The 13,490-nt window shown below is 43.6% G+C and overlaps 1 protein-coding gene across 1 annotated transcript in view; it reads right to left on the minus strand.

Annotated features, from left to right (window-relative positions):
- Window positions 1-1,952: 1,952 nt before the first annotated feature.
- The window catches only part of cacna1g (calcium channel, voltage-dependent, T type, alpha 1G subunit), a 149,987-nt gene continuing 138,449 nt past the window's right edge, over window positions 1,953-13,490 (minus strand). Inside the window, exons 32-34 of the mRNA XM_062526293.1 lie at window positions 9,477-9,669; window positions 7,002-7,171; window positions 1,953-3,282 (exon numbers count right to left, since the gene is read on the minus strand). Of these exons, the coding sequence (XP_062382277.1) occupies window positions 2,305-3,282; window positions 7,002-7,171; window positions 9,477-9,669 (1,341 nt within the window). The 3' untranslated portion in view covers window positions 1,953-2,304. The remainder of the gene's footprint in view (window positions 3,283-7,001; window positions 7,172-9,476; window positions 9,670-13,490) is intronic.

The raw sequence follows: 13,490 nt of genomic DNA on the forward strand, positions 1-13,490 counted from the left end.
AATGAATGAATGAATGAATGAATGAATGAATGTCTAATTCAAATCTTCAACCAAATATTGACAATAAATGGCTGATGTCCAGTATAGCCAATCTAGTCTTCCCAAAGACCTCTTGCAGATTGTTGACAAATAGGAGAGGTAAACAGGGTGTCATTTGTGGTGTGATATTTTGAGAGACAAACAGAAACAAAATGGATTCCCTCTACAATTTCACAGGAGGACCAAAAAGGGTTAAAGAATTAGGGATCAGCATGGGTGATATTCTTCCACTTTGGACTTCATGAGGGCATTTGGAGGTTGCCAATAAGAACATGTTAAAGGGACATCAAGTTCAGAGAGTTGTTCACCCCAGCTGTGGATGTGCCCAGAGTCATGCTGGTATAAGATGAATGTAATCGTCCGCTGGCCACTCTGTATTGATGAATTGAAGGCTTATCTCTCCTCCTGGCTCTAATGCTGTTTTTCCAAATTCACTGGACATGAGTGGAGCCCTAGAAAAGGAGGCCTGTGCTTTGTCCGCTGTTATCGGGGATTTATTTTCGTTTCAGATGTCAATGTTCAGGTGTAAGGAGAATTCAATGAGCTTGTGGATCGTTTGTCTCTCTGTCATATCAGAAGAGCAGAAGAGAAGTGCTGATACCATGTGAGGCTGCTTTTTCAGTGAGAGGAACTATCACAATGTATCAGACACACATTCAGCTAAGCCCCCCCAAAAGATTTAGCACTGTATAGGTAACTTTGCCTTTCATCTAAAACCCCTAAATCGTTTAAGTGCCTTTATAAAGCTCCTTAGAAACAGCAGTACTCATTGCCAGAGTAAATTGAATGTATGTGATAAAAAAATGTAAGCAATAAAGAAACAATTTATGTTCCTAATCACAGTGCTTAGATAAGGTTGTTATAGACCTCAAGGCAAAATATGCACAGCCTCTTAATGAGTAGTGAAGAATAAATGTTGAATCTGTAATCCTTCCATTTTGGCAACTGTTAACTTTAGTTCACTGCAGCCAGAGACATTTGATGCTAAAAATAAGGTATCTGCATCATAGGAAGTTTTCTTTGTTTGCAAAAATGAATAGGATGCATATTTTTGAAGTATGTTCCCTTCCCATTTTTATCCTGTTGCTATTACTCTCTTAAGAATTGCATCATGTCAAAATCACAGTATGAAGTCTGTTCAAGGGAAACGGCTGATAAAACCAGCATGAAAACAAAGTTAGCTGGCTTCCCCCAACCTTTTACACCGTATACGATCTCTGTTTGTTGTGGATGCTCAGTGTGATTAAAAGATAGTAGATTAACTCACCTGGTTAGAAACATTGGAGCTTCACAATCTGTCTTTCATTTTTCAACCAATAACCAGGACACCGTTGAAATGCCAGGATACAGAAAAGGTTCAAAGTACTAATGTCCACGGCATGTGTTTCAAAATCGCAGAGCAGTTTAATGGGCTGTTTTGTATTATATATATATTTATATATATATATATATATTTATATATTTTTTTATTCCTACAAATACATGGGTCCCGGCACTTTGAAAAAAGTTTCTTCCTTTTTTTTCCAAACAAGCTAAAAATATCCTATGGTGAAAAAATAAAATAAAATGACAAACCATTTAAACATTTAAAGCAAAATCACAAAACAGTCACAAATAAATTTTAAATGAAATAAAAAATTCTACATCCTGTACAAACACTATGACCAATAATTTAAGAAAATAGTGTCTCTGAAACGTTCATATTGCTTTGTAACTTTATCACTTCCCACAAGAAAAAAGTTCCACAGTTCTTTTCTGTGCATTTTCCCAAGCACAATGGCCCCACCCTTGGCATTAGGTGCTGACATGCTGGGAATCACCTACAAAAAGATGTAGATATCTTGGAAGAGAACCATTTTGTTTTGTACACATGTTATCTTGTTATGTTGTGTGTGTGTGTGTGTGTGTGTGTGTGTGTGTGTGTGTGTGTGTGTGTGTGTGTGTGTGTGTGTGTGTTTGAGTGCGTGTGTGTGTGTGTGTGTGTGTGTGTGTGTGCGTGGGTTTGTGTTTGTGTGTGTGTGTGTGTGCGTGTGTGCGCGTGTGTGTGTGTGTTTGCTGGGTTTGGCAGTACAAAACAAAGAGATGGTCACTATCTGATCACTGTATAAAGTTTGTTTTCTCTGTACCATAATTGTAGTTGGCATTAGTACTCACTACAGTATTATTACTAGGACTATCACCATCACAGACACACAAAGTGCATCATTATATTCTTAGGAGTGTGATTTCTCAGTTTATGTGTTCATGGTTCGGACTCTCCTCTGTTCAGTGCTCAGAACTTGACTTGTCAAAGGAAAAACTAGGCAGAGTCAGCAGGTTGGAGGTGTGAGCGCCCTCCTGAGGCAGAGGCTCCCCTCCTCCCCCCAGGTCAAAGGAGTCCTTGGAGTCACTGGACGGGGCTCGTCTTCGGAGACAGCTCGTGTCGCGGCTGGTCAGAGGGGAGGGCACTGTGCCGAGCCCCATCGCCGGGTGAAATCCTACGCCGGGAGGCTCCTGCCGCCCCTCGGGCGGGTCGACGGAGATGCACGGGGGGCTCATCTTCTTCTTGCGCGAGTGAGGGGACGTGGGCGTCGTCGTCGTGTGCATCTGCTGCTGCAGGCTGTCTGCGCGCGACACGAAGCCCGAGGAGACGGAGCTGAGCTGGGGGCTGCTCTCCCCCGACGAACACGCCTCCGTGGAGTGGCGGCGCTGCTCGTCCAACCAGGAGGAGGGCCGCAGGAGCAGCAGCCCTTGGCAGCCCTGCGTGTCGGCGCTGTGGTACTTCTTGAGCTGCCGCAGGTAAGGGCTGCGCCCCTCGCTAAGCTTGATCTGACCGATGCCGCTCGGCTCCTCTTGGCCCTCCGCGCTGCTGCTGCTGCTGCTGCTGGCAGCCAAGCCTTCTTGGATGATGCACGACACCTCTTGGTCCACAAAGTCCGTGTCCTCCTGCTGGGGGCTGGGGGGCTGGGGGCGCGGCGGGGGCAGTGGAGGTGGCGAGGGTGAGTGTGCAAGGGAAGACCTCGGAGAAAATACATTGTACTGGTCACGTGGGTTGTGCTGTGTGCGGACGCTGGAGTGGGCTGCTTTGGGGGAGGCTCCAGGGGCCGCCGGCACCAGGCAGAGGGAGGGCTGGTGCTGAGGAGGTAGCTGAGGAGAGGAGCTCAGCGGGGGGCCGGTCAGTTCACTGAGCCCCACCACGGCCCCTTCCACAACCTCGTCCTGCTCGGAGTGGACTGTCTCCTGTGAGTCTGTCCTCACAGCCACCTGTCGGGAGTGAGATAGGCGAGGGGGTAGAGTGGAGGAGAGGGAGAGGGGGAAACCAAGGGGGTTAAGACATGAGGTGAGAGGGAGACTAGTTAGTATGAAATGTTAAGAGCAATGGCACAGCACAGCCGGTAAGAAGAGTGAGGTGTCCAAGGTTAGAATAGCTTGCTTATACTTTTCAATGAGAAGTGTTTCACCAAGTCTATTGTGTGGCGTCATACCCACTGAGCTAAAGATGCCAGAGTGGCTGCGCCACAATAGCAGAAGACTGTGATTTTTGGTCCTCTTTGCCAGCTTTGCGGAGGGAAGTACTTCACGCGTTCAAGCTTCAAGTAAGGATGGTTTGCCACTCTACCACTGTATCCCTGTTGGATAAGGACCGGGGCAGACTGCCTCATGGTTCCACTAAACTAAAAATGCTTGCGTTATGTTTACAATTAAGTTATAAGATACACAGCGACTGTCCATTCAACAACGCAGATTCACCATGAACTCAGCCTATAGTTAACATAGATAAGTATTATCCCAAAAGCTATATTTGCATACAAACAGCAGAGAACTATGTCAGAGCCGTGTGGAAAGAAGGTTACGCCGCTGACTGCAACACAACTTTTTTTTCTCAGTATGGCATCCGGTGTTTCAGTTGAACTGGTTTTATGTCTGCTTATTTTTTCACTGGTGTTGCAGATGTTTTGCAGATGTGCATAGCTGCATATTCGTCAATACGAATACAATCTCTAATTGTCAATTCAGCAACATTAGAGCTTCATATGACTTAAGCAATGAAATAACAATGCACATTAGCAATAATGAATGCCCTACACCAGCCCTTCTAAAAAGGGTTGGAAGGGCCTGGCAGTGTGCCACTGACACATATTCTGTGAAGGAACTGGAGTAACAGGCATCGTACAAGAAACTATGGCCTCTTAATCACCTATGACGTTCCCATCCAACTCAAATGAAAACGTTTACACTACATCTCTGGGAATTACAGCCAGCAACACGATAAGACAGTCTGACTCATGAATTCTAACATTACTTCTCAAAACCCCACAATACTTACAAAGTTACTGTACCGTTCCAGGCTTACGTAAAGTAAAAAATATATACTTTCGGCAAGAGCCAGCTAAAATGCAATGGCTAATTGACCTGTTTGTTTATAACTAACCAAATCTGACAAATTGCCTGTATGTGCTGTAATAATTTACATAAAATCAGTGTAGAGTTAGCCATCTTTGCAATCTAATAGCATAGCTTATACTGTACGGGGTTGCTGGCAAGGATGACTGGGCTTCTCAAAAAGCTGTGCAATAGTGCAGACCTGTTTACCAGGAATGGTGTCAATGTCATGACATTTAAGAAGAACAGGATGTAATTGCTAATGCACCAAAAAACAGAAGAGATCATTAATCTGCACTGATAGCCATGCACAACATGAGCTAGATTTCCATGCCACATGCTTTTTGGATTTCCTTTTTGTACTGCTAGATTTCAAAGCTATCTAGACTGTCAGCAAATAAGTCTAGGTAAGTTTACGTACGCTAAATATATGTAAAAATATGTGTAATATGATAGTCTACCAAAACTTTGGATAGGAAAATGATCTATTCGAGACAATCAACAGACATTTGTCAAGTTCTGGAGAGAGTTGCCGTTCTATCAGTTGTAACTGATATGAGGAACTGGAAAAAGTATAGGCCTACCCCAGCAGATATGGTAATTGTGGCAAACCTCTACCTCTTTTTGAAACTGAGAACACGTCTAAACCATCCCTAAAGAATAAATAGATCCAAAAAGAATAAATGCACATTTCAATATTAGCATTTTGTAACTACTTTATACCTGAGTTACCTTATGTGCACTACAGTTATTATGAAATCCAATAGTGAACTCATGTGTTAGGATGTCAGGGAATCCAAAAATTGGGGGCAATAGGCTGTTTACATATTTACACATTTATGACAAAAGAACATTCACTCTTGTCAGCGGCTGGAGGCACTACTTGGCAGACTTCACTCTAGAGCTACTGGGATACTGGAAAGGACACTGCTCCATCTGTTTACCCCTTGTTGCTCATGACACACTGAACCCAGAAAGGCTCCCGGGTGAAGGCTTCCACCCTACTTAGACTCCTGAGGGAGCGAGGGAAGCAGCCTGACCCTTGACCCTGAAGTGTTGCCCAGTGAAGGAGAGAGGACCTCTTTGTGCTAACTGATGGCCTGCGTGTGTGTGTGTGTGTGTCTGTGTAAAGGTCAATACAGTAAGGACAGTAAAACATGCCCTGAAATATGTGGTCTGTTTTCTGCGCTTCTGTAATTTGATGTCTAGGGGCACCTAGTGGACAATGTTGGTCATGTTCAAGAACAGATGGGAGCCATTTAGCTGAGAGCTTTAATCAAATATGGAGCCAACCAGTACTGTAGTAAAAATTACACTGGTTCTATATACATTCATTCACAAATTTGAGGTTGTCTATGTCAGTTTGAGGCTTTGTTGATTCATACTTTTTTACCTGGATAAGTACCTTCCAAAAAAAATTATAAATACGCCACTACCTCCAACAGAGGTTGATTTCTACTATGAAGCTACTTTTCTCTTTCTGAAGATTCAGGTTTTTTGGAATTGCACAATCTCCCCAGAAAAGGGGGAGGGGTTTCAAGTAAAACAAAAGGTGGGGTATGTTGAGATGGAAGAAAGGGCTACTGCTCTTCAGCAGCTTTACTAACTAACAGATTCAACTATACTGTAACTAGAGGGTAATGCCAGTCTTCAGTAACCATGCAACTACTGACAGTAAGGCCTTGATATTTTAGAGTGAGTCAACTTACTCAAAGAAATTCAACAATATGCCAAGTTCGATGTGAAAGTATTTAAGAAATAAGAGCATACAAAATCTTTTAGCATTTTGCAAAAAACGCCAACTCGTACAAAATAGTATTTGCAAGACCAGAAACTGACAAGGGGGATAACTGTTAGTCACTCAGGGAGAATGTCAGAGGTGCTGATGTCAAGGTGGGGAAATTTAGGTTACAAATACGCATTTATGATAAAAGCCAAATCACATGTATGCTTTTTGGTTCTCATTTAAGTGGTCCTTTCAAGTAGCTCGTCGTGAGATGCAATACAAATGTTTGGAGGCTGTTCAGAGGCATAGACACATGAGAAAAGATAGAGAGATGGCAATGGGCTGCAGTGATGGGCGGTGAGGGTCAGGGTGAATGGTGGGCTCGTGGTGTGTTAGAAACAGGAGTATCTGTGTTTGTGGAGCATTTTAGGATCTGGCTTTTGCTGCACCATGCTGATCTGCCAGGAGTTACATTACAGCACATGAAAGGCAAGAACAGAGAGACACAACAAGGACAGAGTGAGGAAAGAACTACACTTGCAAAGAGGAAGAAGAATGCAGAGGAGTCAACGTCACACCAGTCACATGACAAGTAGCTCAACAAGCAAGAACCAGCTTCACATAATCAGACATTTTACAAAATGGTGACAATTTCTCTTCAGCTTATTCACAGCATTACTAAGGTGTGTTATTGACAAGTAATCCGTGCCCCAGTCCCACCGCTTACCCAGAAAATCTGCTACTTGGGTTACACAACAGCAGAACACTTCTTTGTGACAAGTGGCTTACGGAGCTCGGAGAGCTGATTTTGATGAGGAGTTACAGTAATGGCTTACTATCGAGGATGCTTCCAACCAGTGGTGCTGCAGCTCACCTGTCTCCGGAGTGGGCGTGTGAGGTTGTGTGTGCGCTGGGGCGGGGGGATGCGCGGGATGCCCTCCAGCTCAGACAGGCTGCTTGGGCTTATGGGGCGGAAGAGCTGGGAGGGCACAGCCAGCAGCTGGCCTGTTTCACTCTGCTGGATCGGAATGGATCCACTGGATCCTGCAACCAACCACAGAATGTTTTATTTAAACACGAGGTGAAATGAGCCATTAGGAATCCTTGCAGGCAAAGGATTGCATACTGTATGTATGTATATTTTGTGTTATTCATGTGCGGATTACATTATTTCCTTGTCCATTTTTTTGAAATGTAGAAATGTATAAAAATAGACCTTTTGCAAAACTTTCAGGGTGAATGTTTTCCAAGGAACTCAATTTTCAGTATTAGCATGTAGACAGGGAGAAGTGAATTTGGGCTTTGTAAAGTTGTAGAGTGTGCTGTTATCTCCTTTGTTTACATTTTTCAGGCCTTCGATTGGCCTACATAGCTGTACGGTTAGGGACAGGGTTATATTGTCACCTGTTTATTTAGCCTAGTTTGCCTCTTAAGAGTGCTTCCCAGTTGTTACATACTGTTTCATGTGGATGGATTTTGTTTTTCAGAATGAAGGAGGGAAAACCCTGCTATAAAAATGCCTACCTACAGTGGGGAAAATAAATATTGAACACAGCCACTTTTTCCAGTAGGCTATTACAGTATATTTCCAATGAGGCTGTTCACATTAATTTTTCACCAGACTTTGGTATTAACTTGAGTAGTAGTAGATGTAGTAGACATAGTAGAATGACAGTGGAAAAAGTGGAAAAAGTGTTGAACACACCAATTGAAATTAGTTCAAAAACAAAATGTCTTGAATATGTCATTACAAACAAAGGCTTCTTAAGTATTCAAAAAAGTATTAGAATACTTAAGAAGCCTTTGTTTGTAATGACATATTCAAGACATTTTGTATTTGAAGAAACTAATAGGCCACAGTATTCAGGTGTGACTTGGTGATTCTTTGGCAGTTGCAAACTCTGATCTTTAGCTCCACTTTTATCCATCTTTAGGATTTAAGCCAGGTGAATGACTGGGCCATTCTAACATCTTGATTTTTTCCCTCTGAAACCAATTGAGGGTTCCCGTTGCTGTAGGCTTTGGACCGCTGTCTTGCTGGAAGGCCCTCATCCTCATCATTCTGGTGGATGGCAAAGTGTTCCTGGTAAATAGCGTCATTCATCGTTCCTTCAAATAAAATCTGCCATTATCGTGATATGAAAAGCAGCCCCACACCATGATGCTTCCACCTCTGCACTGCACTGTTAGTATTGTGTTTTTAGGGTGATGTGCAGTGCCATTTCTCCTCCAAACATGGTGTGTAGTATGACAGCCAAAACCTTCAATAGGCTTGTCCAAATGTTGCGTAGCAAACTTTAAATGAGATACAACATGCTTTTCTTCACAGCGTACATAGAGGCCATGGCAGTGGAGTGCATTGCCTATTGTTTTCTCTGTAATTGTACCTGCTTCCTCCAAGTCTTTCTGGAGCTCTTTCTGAGTGGTCCCTTGCTCTTAGGCTTCTCTTCTGACTATCCATCTGACTCCGTGGTCAGAAATTTTGCAAGGAGCTCATGTTGATGGAATGATGTTCCTTCACTTACAGAATATGGCCCCAATGGTGCTTACTGGAAGATTCTGAAGTTTTGAAATATGTCTGTATCCATTTCCATTGACATGTTTTGCAACAATAAGGTTGCAAAGGTCTTGGGAGAGCTCTTTGCTTTTGCCCATTATAAAATACTTCTTGTGTGACACCTTAGTAGAAACGATTCTTAGTAGGACGATTCTAAGGTCCCAGCACTAACAGGGGCCCCCGGCCCCCGTAGACTATATATTATCAGGGGGCCCAGAATTATTGTCTGTCATAGGGCCCAAATTTTCTAGCAGCACCTCTGCCTTGGTGTACTGCTTTTCCTTAGCGTGTTCAATACCTTACTCAATACTCAATACTTTTCCCCTGTCATTCCACTTTATTACACAAACCTTTACTTAAATGACTTAAATGTTTACTTTACATTTGTGGATTTCTAAAACAAAATGTTAGTAATCGAATGGAATAATTTTATAGCTTTTAATACTAATTTCCCCCACTGTATTACTGGACTAGTGTTAAATGTGACTGATGACTGAAGATACTGTACCTGAGTGTGGCTGAAGTGAGGTTGTGTGGCTGAAGTGAGGCTGTGTGAGGAACACTGTACCTGAGTGTGGATGAAGTGAGGTTGTGTGAGGAACACTGTACCTGAGTGTGGATGAAGTGAGGTTGTGTGGCTGAAGTGAGGTTGTGTGAGGAACACTGTACCTGAGTGTGGATGAAGTGAGGTTGTGTGAGGAACACTGTACCTGAGTGTGGATGAAGTGAGGTTGTGTGAGGAACACTGTACCTGAGTGTGGCTGAAGTGAGGTTGTGTGAGGAACACTGTACCTGAGTGTGGATGAAGTGAGGTTGTGTGCGGTAATGGTCCAGAGGAAGTTGCCGAGGCAGCTGGTAAAAGAGGCAGGAACATGTAGCTATCATTTGGCAGAGAGTGCGTACGACCCACACATGTCTTGCGTACAGTCAGCAGATGCTCCTCTTGCTGGTTCTCGGCCTCTGTAGCCTCCAGTGTCTCTGTCTGCTGAAGAGGAAGACTGTGGTAAGCAGCATCCCATGATGCATTGGCATTATGAGAAAGCTAGGTGGAACCTCCCATAAGGACATGTCATACATATACTGTACATCACATAGAAACTGAACAGGCTGTCACACCATGACTGGTGAGAATACCTTTGTCACACTGGTCTACATTGGGGAGATGGATAAATGTGAAATGCAGACTTTATTCAGACTTTCCCCTTTCTTTTTACAAATTTTTATATCGAAATGTTCCAATGTGCCTACAATGTCTTAAAATAACTGCCATCTCTATATGTGTCTCCTGCGTCTACACCCAGTCCTGTGCCATTCCCAATTTATAGAGGATTGCATACTCATTGGTGCAGCCTATACAATAGCACAATGAGACAGCTGTGTCCACCTCCCCTCTAGACCAGTGCCCAGAACATTTACATCTAACAGACAAAAACAGCAGGCCCCTGTGTCATGCCCCATCCTAAATTAAAGAGGAGCATAGCACGAAGGTCCAAAACCAAACCATCTCCAAATTCATAAGGACAACAACATGTAGACAAGTCATAAACTATTTAAAACAGAGATAAACACACTAAAAGATATCCAGACCAAAAAACTGTACAGACAGACATAGTATGTACATTGCAGACTGACAACTGAGCAGAAACAAGGAGACAGACAACAGAGGTACGACAGGAAGAACGGAAATGGGACTCCAGACAGAGAGCTGCATATGGGAGAGAAAGCAGAGCTGAGGAATGAGCGTGTGGTCAGGAGCACTACTCTACTGGACTGGACTGGACCGTACACACACCAGGCTGCAAAGGGTGAAATGAGGGGCGCAGAGAAACAGGAGAGACGGAGGAGAAGGAGCAAGAACGAGAGAGATGGATGGTTAGATTACCCTGGGGCTTCCAAACACTTTGGCACGCAGCCTCCACAAGTACTTTCACATACTTCTGGTGCATTACAGCTAATAGCTTTAAATTGTTATGAAGCTATAACTACTAAAAGTCCCAATTACAGGCCGTCATCACTGTTGTCATTTACCCAACATAATCATGTAGGCAGCCATCATCCGTATCTCAGTTACATGGGAATGTGCATAATGTTATCTCCAGCAAGGAGCTGGCAGGCTGTTATGCTTCGAAAACATTTCCCAAGATTTTGTGGTGGAAATCAGATAAGCCTGGAAGCCCCTGAGGTGAAAAGTTAAGAAATTGCCGCAGAAGAGAATATGGATGTTTTGTTTTTTTTTAGTCACTGTTGTTAAATACATTGTACTCCAGACTGGTTAGTAAGAGGGGGTTAAAATCGTCGGGCACAGAGTCATCCGTCAGAGCTAAGGACCAGGACTTCTCCGACACCAGAGACAGAGCCTCCATCTCTGCTAGAGGAATCTGAATAGGGAGAGAGGAGCCATGGGTGAGAACAACACATCTTCACTACACCTGAACACGTTAGGATTCATGGCTTACATATATCATTCTGGTCAACACAGGTCATTCAAATGCAGCTTCCACAGGGCTAAAGGAGGTCCAGGAGGACCCAGAAACTGATGACAGTCTCTTCTCTCTGACAATTAGTTGAGAAATCTCTCACTCTGAAACCAAAATGACCCCTTAAGTCCAAAGTGATCCCAACCTTAGGACGGGCAGTGTTAAGGAATGATTTTGCAAAGTTAGAATGAAGCATCATGATCACAAGGAACGTCAAGGAATTACCATTAAAAAAACATTATGCCACTAAAATTCCATTTTAAAGCTCTCGAGGACTGTTTTGCAAGGCTTAATATATATCATAACTTCAAGAAAAATGCTCTTGCGCAGTAAGGGGGAATACATGATTTGTCTACATAGGAACACATAGTTCAAGACCTCATTACAATGTACAGTGTCTGCCTCGTATGGATGGATGTGAGTGCTCCAAAGCACCACTTTCACCCAGCTCACCCAATCTGTAATAAGTGAGTGCTCTCTAGTCCTTGTGACTTGGAGAATGAAAAATGGAGAATGCCACGTAGCTGGCCTATTTCTCTGAGAGTGCATAAGGCTAGGTGATCATAGGCCAAAGAACATCCAAGCATGAGCCAGCAAATGCCCACTGTTACTAAAGCAAACACCCACTGCTACTAAAGCAAATGCCCATTATGCTACTAAAGCAATTTAGTAGCATAATGGGTATCTAGGATGGCATGGTCTTTGTAAGGTGGGCATGCTCTGTGCTAATGTACTGCGTTAGGTGGGAAAAGGCAGAGACCTGTTTGTCAGCGCTGTGCTGCCTAAGCAGCGGGGGCAGGGCGTAGTAGTGGCAGATGGAGCCAGACAGGTTGTCCATGAGATTGAGCTCGCCTTCAAGAGAACCCTGGATCACCAGGGAGACTGAGTCAAACATCAGCCTCCGCTTACGATCCCATGTGTCCAAGAGGAAGAAAGACAGGAGAATAGGGAAGAGAGAGGGACAGAAGAAGGAGGCGGGTAACCAGTAGGGAGGTGTGTGTGTGTGTGTGTGTGTGTGTGTGTGTGCGTGTGTGTGTGTGTGTGTGTGTGTGTGTGTGTGTGTGTGTGTGTGTGTGTGTGTGTGTGTGTGTGTGAGAGAGAGAGAGAGAGAGAGTATAGGGAGTGGAGGGGGTGTGGAATAAAGAGATAGAAAGATAGACAGACAGACAGATACATCAACAGAAAGAGAGACAAACAGAGATAAAGACAACCAGAAAAAGAGACAGGAAGAAAGACAGCAGTTCAGGGGAAGGGCAGGTGACAGTGTCACAAGGGCACGTAACAATGAAAGGATTAAGTTTGACCACTAACTGACTCTCAGTACACCATAACTAATTGCTCAATAACAAATAGCCACTAGCATAGCTCAACCCCAGATGTGCCTTGCCATGCCTTCGTGCTCCAGCAGGGAGCACAGGAGCACCACTGGAAGTTTTCTTTTTGGAACTTAAGAGGTGGACTCCAGGGGAGGAGGGTTTTGAAGGGTTGTTTTTGAGAAAGAAAGGGGGATGGAGACCAGCCAAGGAATGATATCCTAGCCCATATTTTCACTAAAAAAAGACAAAGAAAAAAGACTGCTTTTCTGGAAATAGCCAACTCAAGTGAAAAACAAGATGAAGAATCAGAGCTTTCCCATGGCACTAGTCTGACCTGGGAGAGGTGGCAAGCTGTTTTCAGAAGAAAAAAACATCTTTCATAAAAATATCATCAAGAGTACTGACTTTTTTCAAGATCAAAGATGGCAAACATGTAGTAAGGTACATGTTGTCTTCATTACTGATGATTAGAATATACTGCCTAAGCTTCTCTGTTGAAAACACAGGTCTGCTCCAGCCATGCAAAAGACAGCTGTGCTGCTCACTTCCATCATCTGATAGAGTTTAACAGTCCACACAGCACTATGACTCAGAAACATACTGCACTGGAACAACAGTAAGCCTTCATGGGGGAGGATGAGCATGAGCAATTCTTCACATGAGTGAAGTCCTCTAGAATTGGCTGTTCATAGTAGAGGCTAACAGACACCTGACAAAGTAACATGAGACTGAGGTGATTAAGATTTCAGCAGCGGGGAGTATAAAGAATGCTCAAATTAGCCAAGTTAATGCACCGCAAAAAAAACCCAAAACAATTTAACAAAACGTTTGTTTGCTTATAACAAAATCAAAATCATGAATAGTTCATTTTCATAGACTGTAGGCTTGTAGCCTTACGTGCAATAAGATTGGGAATCACCGGCAATGTGTTTGAATCCTGTGACACTGAGCGTTGGTTCAATGTGTTACAGCTGGGACAAATGTCCTTATCTCACCGCCTCACTAATCCAGCC

The sequence above is a fragment of the Sardina pilchardus genome, chromosome 22 (assembly GCF_963854185.1).
Source record: "Sardina pilchardus chromosome 22, fSarPil1.1, whole genome shotgun sequence".
NCBI lineage: Eukaryota > Metazoa > Chordata > Actinopteri > Clupeiformes > Clupeidae > Sardina > Sardina pilchardus.